Here is an 18,457-nt window from a genome sequence, read left to right on the forward strand (position 1 = left end):
ATTCATACCCATAGACCTCCGTTCTGCGCATGCGGTCTTCAGTCTGAAATGTGTTGTGCGGGGAAATGGCGACCGCCAATTTTATCGACGACTTGATTACCTCTGAGATAGATGAAAGTGCCGTTAGTGCCTTAGTTGGTGCATTAGAAGGACAGTTGGCTTCCCCTACACACAAGGATAACTCACAGTCGATATCAGAGTCTTCTATAAATAATAATCATATCACTACAGCAAGCACTCCGGTAGCTTGCACTGCATCATCTTTCAACATTGTACAGACCACAAATGTAACACAGGGACTCAAAGGTTTGTCTTTACCAAACAGTGTGACTGTGAACTCTGTCACGAGTCCATTGGTGAAACTGACCCAATCAGACCCCCAGATCATTGGTATTAATTCTATAATAAACTCCAACAATGTTGCAGCATCCAATAACAATACTCAAAATAATAGGGAATCCCCTGTACCAAACTCGAGCAGAGTTGTAAACAACCAGCATGCTGTTAGAATAGTACAGAACACTCAGCCACTTGTCAATTCAAGAAGTTCCCCTTTACCACAGGCAGTTGTCAATTCCAATAGTTTGGTAAATACAAACCATGTTCAGAGTGCAAATTCACCACAAATAGATCTGAACAGGACTACTCATTCTCCTAATGTAAATACAAGAATTGTCATTTCAAAACCAGGTGAAACTGTAGTTGATCAGAAATCTGTGATAATACCACATGTTACATCAAGTGCTGGAGGGATCACTATTCCACAACAATTTTCTAGTCAGCAGGATGTAGTGTTAAAACCAGGACACATTATTCTGAAACATGACCATGTGAATTCTGGAAATGTAAATGCTATAAAACAAGAACGTGTAACGACTATCAAACAAGAAGGCTCTATGAACTCGCAACAGCATAACCAGTTTTTAATAAAAAATGAGCAACAAACTACGAGAAGTCCAATTTCAAATGTGAAACATGATGGCTCACCGTCAATTCAGACTATACAGACCGTTCATGGAACGCAGCACATTCAAACAGGATCTGTACCTACAGCTGCTGGAAGTCAAATCACACAGGCAACTAATGTTCATATAGTTAATGCACCAATTAAAGGTGGTGTAGCAGGGAACCCAAGTGTTATTACAGTGAGGACTCCAGGACATACACAGCCTGGTCAGGTTGTGATGCGTCAACAAACGCCACAATCAAGTGGTGTGCCCATGCATGTGGTTAGTGTCAGTGGTTCCAATGTGGTTCCAAGATTCACAAACAGCAAGGGAGCAGTAGCACGGGTGGCAACTGCTTCTCCTGCACGACAGCAGCAAATCAACATAGCACCTCGGCCAGGAACGACAGCGGTAAGAAACCTCTAGCAGTAACAAAATTCTGAAACTTTGTTATTTTCATTAGTTTATAAGGTTAAAGTTGCCAATATGTGAACGTCCGTCATACCTATGTCATCATCAGGGTTAGATAATTGGGACAGTCTCAAACTTGTGAATTGTTAATTTTATGGTTAAGTACATGCTACCCTGTGTTTAAAACACTGTTTCAGTTTTCGTATAGAGAGCACATTTACTACAGATTCTTTTAACCAATTTTGAACAATTTTCATGACTTATAGCTGAACATTTTTTTTTCAATTAGATTGAATAACTCATATATATTGTTTGTTCTACAAAAATAGTCGGGCTCCTGTGGTAATGCTAAAGCAGCATTCAAAATGAGGTTACATTTTAATCATATTATACATAATATACATAATTTTCTGGAAGGCAGTTATATTTTTTTTTATGTCAATACTGTTTGCAGAATTTTGACATAAATTTTTGGTGATGTAAATTTTGCATTCTAGTAGACACTCACTGTCAGTTATTCAGGATGTAGCATCTGAATATCATGTGTTCACAGATTAATTCAAACTTAGTGATAAGGATACGAACTGGCATTTAGCTTGATCTACAACTGATCATGGTGTATAAGGCTGTTTTCTCAAAATAAAATGCTCTTTTGCCAAAATAGAGATGTGAATGCTGGAGTGGTGCTCTTTGCTTTGGGTTCCATGTATACCAACCAGGGATAGAATGTGTCTATCAGGGTCATGGGGTCATATAAGGACAGGTGTGAAAGCAGTGAAGTCTTAAGTGATTTGGTCTCTTCAATCTAATCCAATCTATTTGAAAGAAGATTCTCAAAAGCCACCCCTGATTCTACATGTGACAGGGTCCAGCTTTTAGTCTCCTTTAGTTTTGAGAAATTACTGATAAAATTTTATGGCTTGTCAGGATGTCATTTCACCTCAAAGTTGGATTATACTGATGTTGAAACAATTGCATAAACATATAAGGCAGGTTTTTCCAAATTCAGTTTTATTTTCAGCTTGTTCATTAATGATCAAACTGAAAAAACTGGACAGGGGAGATGTGATTTTAAATTGCATGCATATTTTTTTGACTTAATGAGCCGTTTCTTGAATATATTATCGCTGCTCTTCCTGAATGGATCATCACGCACAGAAATGAACATTAGTAAAGATAGCATTATCCATAGAAGCCTAGACCAAATTTAGACTTGAGCAACTTTCATGACAGTTATTCAAACCAGTGTCACATTCAAGAAGGCTATCACAGATGACATTACAAAGAAGTGAGTGAGGGGATGGTCTATAGGTAGCTCTGAAAAATATGGACCTCTCTGACATTCATGTCAGCAGTAATACCATTCCATTGTAGGTGTACATAATCTGCTTCGGATTCAGACAACATTACAAAATATGTTTCTCGGTATATAACTTTTACATTATATAATGCCAAAATTTATTATGTTTTGCTTTAATCAGTAATGGTACTGTATTTGTAACCTTAGGGAACTATCACCTTGCCTACGGGGATGCTGCCACATGGTGGAATGTTGATGAAAAATGAACAAGGCCAGTATGTCATTGTCACGGCTAACCAAGGGGGAGTGCAGCAGGCAGTGTCTACAACAATGGTTAGTTCTACAACTGGGCACCGCATACAATATGTGAGGGTAAGTATCGTGTACGTGTATATGTAACTCTTTTCATATCGTGATATAAGAGCCACAATTCCTCTTATATTATTCGATTCAGTTTTGATAGACATGTAGCATAAATAAAGGTCTATTGAAGTTAGGATTCATACACTCCAATTTTAAAGTATCTTGTATTACTTTGTCAATGTCGTAACCAAAAGTTTCTTCCTTCTTGCCATGGATCCTTGATTTTGTTTCAAATGTTGCCTTATTTTGCCTTTCCAGTTTCATTTGGCTGGTAATTTGTTAATTTTTCCATATCATTGATACACAGAACAGATTATGCTAGATTTAAATGTGTGTTGTAATTGTGTTGCACCACCTGGAGTAGAGTTTAAAAGTGCAAGATTTTGAGCCATCTGACTAAATGATTTAATCCTATGTTATTTATTTTGTTTTTGTAGCCCCCTACCACAGTCCAGGCACATGCACGACCTCCTGCTACTCAGATAGTAACCATCCAACATCCGTCTGGTACCTCAATAGCAGGCCAACCCCAGACAGTTCTCCGTCAGACCGTCCCCTCCTCAGGAGCCCCAACACATGTGTCTACAGCATCAAGTCAGGTTGTTCAGACTGTTGTCCGGGCTACCAACCCCACTATGGCACCAAACACCTCGACAACTCCTGGCACAAGTAAGTCTGGTATCTGGTATGTTGTGAGGTTTACTCCTCAATAACCACCCTGTTTACAAACCAGTATCAAACTAGTGTGGTTCACAGGCAAATAGAATATTCAGGCCTGCCATCTATCGGACTGCTCATTTGACCCCAACTTTTTGTGAGGGCATAAAACTCCATCCAACAACCTTAATCTGGGCATTGGGCTAATAGAATCACACACCTCTTACCCTTGTAAAATGAAAAATATCAAACTAAATCTCCAGTCTGATATCTGATGGTTGCAAAGTTTACAATGATCTTACAAAGTTCCATATCAAAATAAGACTGATGTCCATTGAAATATTGAAATATTTACAGTGTGTGTTGAATGAACCCTCTTGAGTGACAAAAGTGAAACTTATTTGAATCCAGTGTAATCTGGTAGATCTTTCAAAGGAAATGTTATGTTATTGATGGAATATCATAGTTGTGACAAATTTGGTGTTACACATTGTTTTCTTTTTTTCAGGCCAAAGTTCTGGTCAAGTCCAACAACAGCCTCTAGATAATGTAAAAAAATGTAAAAACTTCCTCTCAACACTGCTGAAGCTTGCAGCTGGACAACCAAAAGAAACAGTCAAAAATGTTCGAGAGCTCATCCAGGGTCTCATTGTAAGCTTTTCTTAGAGGATGAGTATACAGTCTGTTTTAATGACCAGTTGACATAATACCTGTAATAACAAACAGGTTTAAATGGTTACATTGATGTTTAAATTAATTTGGCACTAAACTTAATTATTTCAGTCTTAAATTTTAAATTCCAGTATTATATATACCGTATTTGACCTAATAAGGGCGCCCCTACCTTTTTTCAAGGAAATAAATCTTTGAGTGTCAAAATGGTGTTCAAAAGTAATAATTCATGTGAAAAGTTTTGCTTCTTTATGTGCTCAATTTTCTTCAGCAAATTAAGTAACTGGAACACAAGTTTTCGCCACATTTTGTCTATTCCTACAGATGACATGTCAGTGCAAAGAGCACCCGATACTAAACACACATACAAATAATAACTTACCACCTTTATTTGAAGATAATGTGAAAGACTTCATTCTTGTTGATAAATAACTTTTGTTCAGAACAGAATGCTAGTAAAAGACATTGTAAATCAATTATTAGGTCAAAGAAAACGATGTCTGATATGATCTGGGAAATCACCTGTGTCTATAAATAGAACACAAAAGTGTTCCATTTGAACATAAATGGTGGAACACACCTTCTCTGGTCTAAAGATCAGCTGGCATGGTTGACAAGTTTACAGGAATATTCAGGTGATGTTTAAGCTTAATATATGATAATGAATAGATATCTTCATCTGGAATATTTTTATGACTGAATATTTTACCGTTTCCACAGCCTTGGGTATTCTGCTATAAGGTATAGTCTGTTTCATAAAACTTCAGAATAACTAATCTTCATAAGGCCCCCCCCCCCCCCCCCCCCCCCCCCCCACTGTCAATTACCTGCGCCCTTATAAGGTCAAATACAGTACAATGATATTGGATGAACATGCATGATGAGATAGTTTCAATATGGAGGCAATATGAAGATATGAAGGTTTTTGTTTGTCAGATGTATGTGCTGATCTCCTCACTGTATTTTAACAGGATGGAAAAGTAGAGCCGGAGGCTTTCACAGAAAGGTTACAGGCAGAACTCAAGTCATCACCTCAGCCATACCTAGTCCCATTCTTAAAGGTAACTCATCACCATACACACAGGCTGTCAGATACTCGGTTTTTGTTACAGTGACTAAATTGTTCAGTCATTTGTGTAATGTTCACACTTGGGCCATAATAAATTATGGGGGGCAATTTTATTTTTTATTTTTGTTCCAAGAACTTCCTGTATTTGTAAGTATGATAAAAGCATGTGCAGTGTCTATAAATCTTAACTGCATTATTCTGGTCATCAATGTTACAGTGGCATATTATAGTACAGTGAATCCCACTTAATATGATGTTCTACTTTCGAGAGAAAATATAACAACCAAGATATAATTATGTTATAGCAAGCAATTTCATCCCCATGAAATGGGCATTAGACCCATTACAATCATCAGACTTACTATTTAGTATAGAAAGAGATGGGGAAAACAATCAAGTACAACTCTTCATATAGCTGTGTAAAAACTCAGAAAACTTAATATATTTGGCCTATAGGTCTCTAAAAAATTAAATGAAAAATTGCAAAAAAAAATAAATTATCATTTACATTGATATGTTGGTATTTTCCCCTGATACCATAAAGAACTTAAGTTCGTCCATTTTCTCTAAAAGAAAAAAGTTTGATTAGATTTTAAATTCAATCATTTACCTCAATATTAATGTAGTTAAGAAAAAAAATAAATAAAAAAATAGAATAAAAGACAATAAAAGGATAATTTGCAAATTATATGTCCATATATCGATTCCTTTATTAGAAAACCAACATGGCACACAGCATAGTGTTTGCCACTTTGATGGTTAGTATCACTTTCCAAGTAATGTATTGTTCTCTTTGTTTTACTCCCACCTCAAGCAACAATAACTAAAAATAGTGATGTTTTACAGCATCAATCAAACAGAATTATCTTAAAATTAGACATAAACTATTCGGATGTATACTTTGGAAGTTTAATTTTTGTTGGAAGTCAGAAGTATTTCTCTTGTGACATGTCATTATATTGCAATTACAGCACACAGACTTAGTTGTACAGTTAAAGTGGAGGCTGGAAAATGTGTTAATTAAATTTTTTCCACAGAAATGAAAAAAATCTTGGCGGGAATGAGAATCTAGGAATTAATTTATAATGGCCTTAATCAGCCCAAAGAATACAATTATTTGAAATCTTTATATTTGAAAAAAAAATCCTGTATGACTATTGTCTGGGCATCCCCACTATGGCACCAAACACCTCTACAACTCCTGGCACAAGTAAGTCTGGTATAAGAAGATATTCTAAAACTGGCATAGTTTTTAAGAAACAGGGCCATGATAGCTTAGTTGGTTAGAGTGCAGGCCACGTAACCTCAAGTGAAGATCCGAAATGTGTGCTTCTTACTCGTGTTGATTTGTATTTCTTGGGAAGCTGAAAATGGGCTGGTCTGTGCTGTCATGGTTGTGTCCATGGGCAAGACACTTTACCCTAATTGCTCTGGATGGTATGAGACAGGCCCCCTTTATGTTGTTCCGTTAGGTAGTCACCAACCACTACAAAGAGACACAACCTCAAAATGACCCTGGTTGTTATAGGACAATAAACAGTTTTAAGAAACTGTATCTATTGAATGTTTTTGACACCTTCCCCAGATTAGTTTTGACTTGTATTTGCAGGTAACTGTCTATTTGACTTCAGAAATTAATAAATGTTAAAAGTCAAGTGAAAGTCTTATATAGCAAGGTAGGACAGCCGTTTACCCTGAAGTTTACCGTGCATCAAGCTGGCACTTCACACTCTGACCATCAGTAGGCCTATGTATATCTTGTCCAGGCTTTATAAAGGGTGTATTGGCCAAGTCTGGTGACACTAATTGTCATATACCTGCATCAATTAAAAGATCCACACAACTGTAACAAAGCTACTTTTTGGTAATTGGGGCACAGGTCAGGTGTTAAAAATCGCCTCTCTACCAGCCTTACTTGCAGGGGTTGAACGAAAGCTAAATTTGATTTTCATATCAACAAATGAATGTCTTCACAATTTTATTATGTCTTACAATCAAGTCCACAACAAAAATAGATCGTAATTAGGCCTAGTGTGATGCATGTGAAACATTGAAGACAGTGATGTTGATAACCTGATAACCTCACATGACCCGTACAGTGCCTGCATTTGAAAGGATGGGAAGCGTTAGTCATTCATGTTATTTCTGAGAGAAAATATTTACAAATTTATTTAATCTTGGTTAATATACTTAGACATAATTCAAAATTGAATATAAAAAATTACAGATAATTAAAATGGGTAAAAATAAATATGAAGTTTTTATCAGGAAAATTGTGATAAACATGTACTATAATGTGTTTGTTTGAGAGAAATAATTCCATTCAGTATGTTAAATTCAAATTAGTATACATTAATTCTAATTTGAATTGAAAAATACAATCAATTTAAAAATTTCCAAAAGGTACTTATTGATTTGGAAAGCACTAATTAATTCCTCTAATGTAATTGATTTCATTTACTTACAAAATGACATAAACATCAGTTTAATAAAAAAAAAAAATTGAAAATTGTTGACGGTTAAGCTTTTGTGAATTTCATAATTTGACTCAGGATTCCAGAGCTGAGAGTCACTAAGATTTTAATCCTGCTGGATATCCGGTTATTGACAACAAGATATGTAATTATATATTGGGCAATCATTTTGATTGATCATGATTATTAATATTTTTACGACTGTTATGTGATTTCAGAAAAGTCTGCCTCTGTTGCGGAAGTCGCTGATACAGAACAAGATGTCTATAGAAGGAGTAAGGGCACCTCCTGTGTCTGTCTTGCAGCAAAATGTGATAATACCCACAGCAGCATCATCAGTGGGGCAAATGCAAAACCAGATTCCTCATGTAAGTAGCATCATTATGACCGATAGGACAGGAAATGTATTGTCAAACTTCCTTATCTTGAAATCATAACTGGAGGACAGTGCTTAACCCAAAGTAAGAATTCAGTTCTGACGGTAAAAATAAAAATAAAATACTTTGTTACCTTGTATACCCGAAATATCTTTTTTTTCATGAATCCTCTAAAGATAAAAAGCTTTCACTGTAAGGCCAATATAAGATTGGAAACATCCTTGTTGCCAACACAACAGTATCCCTCATAGTCGATATTCAACAATTTGTCAGAAAAAATACTATCCCTGTCTCTAACTTACACTAAATATCAATACATCACTCATGTAAGATAATCAACATCCCCCTTGTTTGTCTATCCAATGGTTTATTTTAAGTAATTAGGTATCTTTTATATATCTTTTACACATTAAACTTATCCCTGATGATTTTCTTTGAAAAAAAAAGTGATTTTGTTATATAAATATGTACAGAAATGATGCGTTTATATATTGGTATAGAATTTATGAAATGATATTATATGTTGTATTTAGCTCTTAAATACAGCCAAGAGTCAACCAGGGATGATTCAGGTGCAGCATATACAGAAAAGTGTGGCTCACCATAGGGGCAGCATACCAAAGACAGTGGTGACAGTGGCTGGGCGGGGTGCAGGGGCCCATGGGGTGCAGGGCCTCCCCACAGTCAACACCATACAAGGACAAGCAAAGTCACATGGCAGCACAGCGGGTCACAGAGAAAAACCCAAATACGACTCCCTCAAGTTAGTATCAATCATTTGTGGGATATTTGTACTGTATTGAAATCTAGAAGGATAATGTGCATTAATTGTCTTATTGTGCTGATAGAAAATTTATGTTGACATCATATTGGCTTATTTTTAACAAAACATTTTATTTATCCTCTGACATTTTCTTGAATTTTATTATTGAATTAATTGTATTATAATTAAAAATTCATGTTTTTAGTTATAATGATTTGCTTACTAGACTTCAACCAATCAACCAGATTCCCAGTATATGACATAACTGTTGTGTTTGTCCCTGTATAGAGATGATGACGACATCAATGATGTGGCCACTATGGGTGGTGTGAACCTGTCGGAAGAAACCAAAAATATCCTTGCCACAAATGCAGATTTCATCGGCACACAGATACGCTCCTGTAAAGACGAAGCCTTTCTCCACCATGCAACCTTACAAAGTCGGATTAGTGCTATAGGTGAGGGTTGAAACACTACACATCCATGAGACATATTCTTAATGGCCAATCAACGCTGTAATGTCACACAGGTCCTAGTGGCACACAAATTTGGTAAAATCTACAAACCTATGCCAAACAGTTGAATTGTGTATTTTGTATAATTTGAAAGGACCGTAATAACATGTTTGAGTTTCAGAGTTGTTTGGTGAAGGTCAAAGTAACCATCACTATTTAAAAAAAATCATTTCACTTTAGTGGCTTCATTCTTAAGGATTTTGATGGAACTTCAGACACTTTTAAAGGACTGTAATAATTTGAACGATTTTGACTTTCAGGGTTGTATTGAAAATCTCAGTTTCATTTATATATTTCCTCAGTCAAACATTGTATTAGAATTTACTCTTTGGTATTTGGGACATGGACATGATGGTTGTTGATCCTGTCTGCCAGATAGTCCCTTGATTCAGATAAATAATATACGGTAGTAGATAATGTTAGGAGGGAAAAATACAATCCCATATAAGAGGGAGTTGTTCAGGTGGTCACTATTAAAAGGTTAGTTTGACTGTATCGCCATCTTGTTATTTTCTTAATGTCAACATTATAATATCGTGTGTCTTCTCTTTCCAGCAAAGAAATATGGTGTAGATGAAGTGTCCTCTGATGTGATCAATCTTGTATCTCATGCTGCTCAGGAAAGAATGCGAGATGTTTTAGAAAAGTTAGCCACAATAGCAGAACATAGAATAGAAATTTATAAAGTAAGTAAATGTGTAGTATAGATATACATAGAAATATGTTGTGCAGTAGAGATCTATCTGAAATATGTAGACATTTTGATTGACCAAATATTCAAAGATGCATTAGATGTGATTTAATAGTTGTAGAATGGCAGTAAAATGCCTGATTCTGTTTAATATGGTTAATGTTTTATTATGTTGCAAGACAGTTAATTAAACTAATAAAGTCCATAGCAAAAAAAAATCTTAAACTACCTGGTAGGTGGTATCAATTTTTCCTCAAATGGCTAAAAAATTGAATAGCTAAATGTAATGCACAAACTTGTATACATTGTAGAATTTGAAGTCATATTTTAGGAGAACAACTAACTTGAAAGATTTCAATTTAGATCTGTTTCTTTTGAAATTTATTGAGATTAAATGATTTCTTTCAGATGAATGATAGATTTGAAGTAACCAAGGATGTGAAGTCTCAGTTAAAGTTTATAGAAGAGCTGGACAAGTTAGAAAAGAAAAGACATGAGGAACAAGAATGGGAAAAAATAATGAAGGCAGCCAAGGTATAAACCTGGGATTATTGTTGTTTCTCCGTGGTATAGTTGTATACATGGTTTTAGAGTATTTACATGGGTTCAGGTTGTATATGGATTAATTGTATGTATATAAAGGTTTCAGTTACTTGTACACTTGTAAACTATATTGTATGGTATAATTTATTAGTATAATATGAGATTTTGATAAATAATTTATCAAGGAAATGTTATTGTTGAAATTTGTGTAAAGTATAGGAATTACTAACAAGTTTTTTTTATGTTGGCAGAGTCGATCAAAACACGAAGACCCAGAACAGCAGAAAATAAAACAAAAGGCCAAAGAGGTAAGATTTATTATCATTGTAACAGTAATAAGCTGTTATTGATTGAGACTGCTATCTAAATACTGACATATTTTTGTGAATTATAGTAATGAAACAATTCACCATGATAACGATGAATCGTGATTTATTGATGTCAATGTGATTCTCAATTCATTGTGTCTGGATTTTTGCGAAAGCTGAGAGCTTTACAGACAATACATTTGATTGGCTGACAGTGTGTACTATCAGCTCACTCAACCAATCACAATGGCAATATCACATTGTCTTGGATAACAGACCAGATCTAATAGATTCACCAGCTTCTTTAAAACCACCGGTATAGATCGAAGCATTTCGGCATTCTGTCAGTTGGAGGGAAAGCAGACAAAAACATAACTGTCTGCCGAATTTTTGTTAACCTTTTGTGTGTTATTTGTGAGTACACATTAATTCTAGGTTGAATAAAAAAATCTAATTGACAATAATCAAAACGTTGTGGATGATTTATAATTTCTATAATTCACCTACAGTTACAACAAGCTGAGATAGAGCGAATGAGGCAGGAAGAGGCAAATCTAACAGCATTAGCGGCAATAGGACCTCGAAAGAAACGCAAGACGGACTTCGGGGAGTCGAGTCAGGTACAAAGCAGAACAAGTGAAATGATTCATCAATTATGATTATTATATTTTTAATAAACAATAATTGGTTCTCATGTTAGTTCCATAATTGATGACTTCCTAGCTTTCTGTTATGCCATTCACAATACTTAATGTTTTTGTTAGACCTTGGTAATCTGGTCTAGAAGTTGTAAGTGTAGGTTATTTTTTGTATGTTAGATAGCTGATGTAATTACCATAGAAAGGAAAATTATGATCACCTTAATAAGTTTCTTTTAGTTTTGGCAAATAATTCAAAGTTTTGTTTAAATTCAGATCTTCATAGTTGTTTTGAGTACAGTCAACTCGTTTTGTCACAAGGTGACAATTCTATTTGAAACTAAAGGGGTAACTTCTGCCAAAAAATTAAGTTTTTTTGTGATGTAAGGTTATATCTATAATTCAGTGACTAGCTTTGTGTGTATGAGGACGTAAATGTGGCTAATGTTTGGTTTTCAAAACAAAAAATATGGCTATATGTAATTTAATCTGTCTGAACATCAGTACTGGACAGACTACTTAATCTTTCTGAACATCAATACTGGACTACTTAATCTATCTGAACATCAATACTGGACTACTTAATCTATCTGAACATCAGTACTGGACAGACTACTTAATCTTTCCGAACATCAGTACTGGACGGACTACTTAATCTGTCTGAACATCAGTACTGGACGGACTACTTAATCTGTCTGAACATCAGTACTGGGCTACTTGATCTATCTGAACATCAGTACTGACTACTTAATCTGTCTAAACATCAGTACTGGACTACTTAATCTTTCTGAACATCATCACTGGACTACTGAGGTTGTAGTTTCCCTAGTCTTAGAAGCATTACATACTCTTTCAGCATCATTGTTTATTACATGTTTTAATGAGTATCAGCTTCACGAGTATGTTACTTTCCACAGGGAAGCTCTGGAGGGCTGAATCTGTCCAATGGTCTTGGATCATCATCATCAAGATCTGTAAGTACTGTTCTATAAAATCATTTTTATTCAGTAATTTCAGATTTTCACTAATGGACATTCTAATCCTTGTGTGTAGTGTATATATAGAGGTTACACAATGAGTGGTTGTTGGATATGGAATTTATTTCACACTCGTAAGTAATTTTTTAAAAGTTACAAGACACTTGTTAAAGCTAGTGTCTTATGTAACTTTAAAAAATAACTTACGAGTGTGAAATAAATTCCATATCCAAAAATCGGGAGTTGTGTGGCCTGTTTTTACCACAATAATAACGGCTTAAATCAAAGGGAAACATGGCCAAGTCTTATTTCATGTATACAAATAAGGTGTACGTGTGACGTCATCAATAATCAAATGACATCAGTAACAATTGCAGTTCAGGTCAAATGTCACTGTGTCAACCAATCAAAACGTGTTTAGGGTTTATTCCACGTGTGGTATAAACCAAATGTTATTCAACAGTTGTAGTGGTTATTACATGCCTTGGGAGTTGATTAACACCCACCTATTGTGGTTGAAACCTTACTTATCCTGGCATTTAGGGAGAGGGGGGTGGGTCTATAATTTAGTGGTATCCATTTCTCCTTTGGCTTGTCCTTTCATTCTTCCACACTTCGTCCTGTCCAAGCTGTATCTACTACACTACTTAACTGGAACTTTATGCAGTATCAGTCAACCTATCTTGCGAGTCATGTATTTAACAAAAAGTCACTGTGACCTACATTAAAGGGAAATGTTTTTCCAATGGAACTTTAATCACAAGTCAATTATTTTGACCTGTGACCTAATTTTTATTTAAAAAGGCTAAAATTTTCTCTTTTTGACATGATTTCACATTTGGTGGTGGACTTATTCACTGAATTGTATTATAAAATTTTTGTTCAGGGAAAAAGGATAATAAAGTAAGAAAAGAGGATCCAACGTACCCTAGATTATAAACATACAAGATATGATTTTTGACATTGGAAATTATCCATAAACAAAGACAGGAGTGATGTAACCTGCAGCAGTTATGAGTGATAATTATAACTTAGTATGCTTACTCCTTGTGGTTTCAGACATCCCGACCGAGAATTAAAAGAGTAACATTAAGAGATGTCCTTTTCTTCATGGAACAAGAACGATCTATGTGCAAGTCCAAGGTGCTTTACAAGACATTTTTGAAATGAAGAGATGCCCTATATAGGACTTGGTAATAACTAATTGAACAGTTTTATCCGTCTCTGTGAGGCGGACTGTGTGAAGCTTTAGAAAGTGCTGGATTGAACATTTTAAGATTGAAAGTGGTATGCTGCTTACACAGTGCTACGGTTGTAGATGTCTCTGACAAGGAGTCTAGCCTTGTCATACACTGTGTCTCTACACAGTCGGCTCCTCAGCCATCAATGCTCGCCAACCAGAGTCTACAGATAGAGGAGGGAACATCCCCATGTTTCCTACAGTGATTGCTGAAGAAAGATACATTCTGAGGGGACAAGATCAGGAGGTCTGCTTGGCATCAGGACCCCATTCCTTGCTCTGATGTGTCTGGCACTGACATGGCCATCCCAAGATAAACAGAGGAGTTTGTACGACATTGATGTTGTGCACACGGTGGCGTGTCTAGAATTGAATTCAGAGCCTTACTGAGAGATCAGTTAGTCCAAGCTATGCAATGATACTGTCATTTTGAAAGGAAAAGACAACCCTGGGCAGTCAGCTGCTCAATACCTTGCGAGACAGACAGTTGTCTGCTTTTAATAGAGAAACTGTGATCGCTGTGACAGGAAAGCAAGGGATACCTCTAGGTTGTCTTGTCTGCTCTTACAAGCGATAATGTTGGCAACAGGATAACTAGAGTGATATATCTTAATAGTCAATCAGCTGTTAACAGATTGAGGTCTGCATCAGAACTTCAGAAGACATATTTATGATATGAGTCGTTATGTTTGCTCTTGCAGCAAGTTCTAAGATGGAGACTATTGTAACAGAGAGATTGATTGATTGGGAAGATGGACTGAGATTGATAGCTTAAGTAGACTGGAATCGTACTGAGTACAAACGGCTTAAGTAGACTGGAACTCGTACTGAGTACAATGGATGGCTGAAGGATATCAGGACTCAGAATGGAGTAGAACAAGGTGGCTGTAGGTACGGAGGGTTCAGGTAGTACCTGGCCCAGATAAGGAACTTGTGTGATAACTGTGATGTACTGGACAAATATTTATGTTGTAAAAGCTGAACTTGTGATAAGATTATCAGGTGTTGGTTTGAGAAGTACTCAGCATTACAGGAGGATGTGCTTCAGGTTTACTGTTAACCAAAGACTGTGATGGGGACAGATTTCCTGGATACAGGAGACAGCAGAGTAGCGGTCATATGCTATTGTGATGGATGGTATGGGTGACCGGGCTACTCATAATACTTCTTGAGATAAACATAGTAACATGGTTGTTACAGGAAATTGGCAAATGTTTATGTGAGTAATGATAGGAAAGTCGGTACTGAGGTTGAACGTCAGTATTACAGCTTGCTGCTTTGAAACATTTTCTTCATCGGAATGACAAAAGTAGTAATGATTTTAAAGACGATCTCACTTGAAGTACAAGATAAATATTGAAAGTTGTAGTAAGGATTGTGAAAATTGAGCAATTTACTGAAAAGTTTAGAGCTTTAGATTTTTTCCATAAAGCTTGTCATTTGAAAGAGTCTGGACTTCACATTTCAGGAATTCATTCTTCCAGCAGATTTACTGAGCTATTCCTGGTGAACGACTAAGGGAACTAAGATGTGAAGTTTCGTTGGTGGATCTAGTAATATTTTGGGGTCAGTTAGTGCTACTACATGTTGGTTGTTGGTCATTAGTATATGTGTGATGGCATTGCTAGTGGTCACTTTTGATGTGGTCATATATTGCCATATGTTTGTGTGTGAGAAATGTCTTTGTCTCTACCATTCCATTATCTGAGAGAACTAAATTATTATATGCTATATTTAGCCAGTGGGAATACAGATGGGTATATACTCAGATCTTGCTCAAAGTACATTTGTATGTAAATAATAGTACCAATATTGGTAAAAAGAAAAAATAATGCTTTATTATTTTCTAGACAGATATTTATCAACAATGTTAATATTTTTTCAAACTGCTTCAAATTGGCACTAAAATGTTACTTGCTGTGTGAACATGTGTGGGCTTTTCCAGATGTTAATAAAGAGGATGAAGACATAATATATAGAGGGCAAAATCTATAATGATACCCGGTAAAGTGGTTAGTGTGGATCCCGAAACTGTTTTAAGCAGAGCTTTGAAATTTATACAGAAAATCCAATTTGTGCCAACCCAATTTTGCAGGAGCAGAGTAATACTGTCAGAAGTAGCTATAAAGCATATTGTTATTGTGTATGCAAATATGTGTGTGGAATGTTATTTGGCCAAGTATTAAAGAAAAATGTATGTAGTTGTGACCCCAAAAGGTGAATAGCAGTCAACCGATCTAGGGCAGTGAAAAATACCTCATTTGGTGAGAGTGAACGAGGAATGTAAATGTGTTACATATAGGGATTGTCAGCCCACAACGTGGAGTGATGGAAGACGGGGAATGGAGCACCAGCTGTGAATCACTAGCATGGTGATATTTTAGCTGGCAAGTGACAAATTTGATGTTTGTTTCACATTTTGTGGACTATTTAGCAGGAAAGGGCAGTGCCTACTCCTGCAAGGCAGCAGTCAACCGTGACCTTTGGTGACCTATATTTAACACCATATGGCCTTGGTTTGACCTTTAAACTTACACTGAACTTCATGTCAAACATTTTTATGTAACAACATTTTTCATTGGACTGAGGTATGTATTTCAGTCACATACAAATAAGTTGGGAACTTGCAAGAGTATTAAATGCTGATCATGTTTGTTTTACCATACTCTTACCATAACCAAGCTCGTCACCTTTGTCACATTACACAGTATTTGATTACACTATCATTTTTTTCCCGGAGGATTCTAGCCAGTATTGCGTGTTCAAATGCTTCTCTAGGTGTCCTTGTGTCATATCTACAAACACTGGTTGATATGTTTAATCACAGGGACCTACAATTTTGGCCTCACAGCAGCACCGCTTTTGTTACAAAGATATACATAGTATTCTTTCTAAAAGGCTTTATTTTTCATGAAAAATTTTAATATGCTACTTAAGTTTTCAGACTGTCAACAATGATGTGTGTAGTTGAGATACCTAATACACTAAGCTCTCAATTGGATGTTTTTGCGATTACTCTTCATGCATTCAACACATCATTTCATACATTTCTGATTTGCCCCATACAATGCAAGTTAACTTCATTGTAAAAAATCTTTCCAATGTCTCACTAAGACATTTTATATGTACATTATATTGGCTGCTATAGTATAGGAAAACAATAATGTTAATTTTTACCAGTGTGAATTAAGTTGTGATGTTTTGTTTAGTACTCTTCTTCAAGTAGAATGGATAGTCGCCTGCTCTCCTTGATGGTTGGAAATGAGCACGATCAGATTTTAGTGTTAACTAGTGATTAAAACACAAGCTATATAAGTACAGGTACTACGGAGTATGCCATCTCTACCTACTTTTACCATAATTTATTACACTATCTTCCTTAACGGTCAAGGTATGGTATAGCATGTCCAGGTGACCTTTGACCTTGGTCTGGTAATGTAACTTTTATTTGAGCTATCCCCAGGGTAATAATGAATTTGACAATTTTGATCGAGTGCCTGAAAACCTACCCATTTCTGAAGTTGTATATTCTGACATTTCTGGGTCTGAAGATTATTGTTGAAATTTTGGCAAATTTGACCCCCTTTGGCCCTGTCCCTCTAGGCCCAGGGAGTGGGGACCATAGTTTTGGTTCAACTTACAACATGGGTCGAAGCTTCCTGCAAAATTTCATCAAAATTGGTTCTGGAGTATTTAAGAAGATGTCAGAAATATGGAAAAGTTTTTGAACGACAGCGGACAGATCTTGATAGCAATAGGTCATCCCGACCTTTTGGACGAGAACACCTAAAAAAAAAAAAAATAGATCACTAAAATTGTGTAATGACAAATTTAGTGTAGTGGCTGTGATGATCAACTGTTCATATTAATTTATTGAGTTTCATTTTTCTTTACTAGTATAATATAGCCATCCTTAAATGACCTTAGCTGCCGATAGGATGTCAAAGACAAAACCAAAGTAGTATAATAGATAAGATTTACTGTCTATTTAGTGCTTGAAAATTTCCTAAATTAGATTTTGATTAATAATCATAAATCTGATTGTGTTCAGATCTATCCACACAATATCTCATGCTGGACCATTATTTTAGCAAAAATATCACACACAACTTATAACCAGTCAATCTAGCACTGGATTATTTCGCCTATACAGTCTATTGACTAGCACCGGACGGTAACATTTCTCCTGTTGTCTAGCACCAGACAGTAAAATTTCTCCTGTTGTCTAGCACAGGACAGTAACATTTCTCCTGTTGTCTAGCACCGGACAGTAACATTTCTCTCCTACAGCACGGAGTTGACCAGCACTGGACAGTAACATTTCTCCTGTTGACTAGCACCGGACAGTAACATTTCTCCTGTTGACTAGCACCAGACAGTACATTTCTCCTGTTGACGAGCACCGGACAGTAACATTTCTCCTGTTGACTAGCACCGGACAGTAACATTTCTCCTGTTGACTAGCACCGGACAGTAACATTTCTCCTACAGTCTTGTCTAGCACCAGACAGT

General features: G+C 36.0%; 1 protein-coding gene across 2 annotated transcripts; it reads left to right on the top strand.

Annotated features, from left to right (window-relative positions):
- The first annotated feature begins 14 nt into the window (after nucleotides 1-14).
- Nucleotides 15-18,220, top strand: LOC117338369 (transcription initiation factor TFIID subunit 4-like). Of its 2 annotated transcripts, XR_004535003.1 has the most exons (15): nucleotides 15-1,358; nucleotides 2,866-3,030; nucleotides 3,459-3,690; nucleotides 4,187-4,329; nucleotides 5,322-5,411; nucleotides 8,112-8,261; nucleotides 8,804-9,033; nucleotides 9,322-9,491; nucleotides 10,104-10,234; nucleotides 10,648-10,773; nucleotides 11,034-11,090; nucleotides 11,600-11,710; nucleotides 12,646-12,702; nucleotides 13,765-15,164; nucleotides 15,414-18,220. XR_004535003.1 is itself a non-coding variant. In XM_033899700.1 (14 exons), the coding sequence occupies exons 1-14, from the start codon at nucleotides 66-68 to the stop codon at nucleotides 13,873-13,875; spliced, it is 3,066 nt and encodes a 1,021-aa protein (XP_033755591.1). In that variant the 5' UTR covers nucleotides 15-65; the 3' UTR covers nucleotides 13,876-18,220. The 2 variants fall into 2 exon arrangements, 1 of the variants encoding a protein (XP_033755591.1); XM_033899700.1 differs by having other exon boundaries at nucleotides 13,765-18,220.
- The last annotated feature ends 237 nt before the right edge of the window (nucleotides 18,221-18,457 follow it).

This window comes from Pecten maximus, chromosome 11 (assembly GCF_902652985.1).
Source record: "Pecten maximus chromosome 11, xPecMax1.1, whole genome shotgun sequence".
Taxonomy (NCBI): Eukaryota; Metazoa; Mollusca; class Bivalvia; order Pectinida; family Pectinidae; genus Pecten; species Pecten maximus.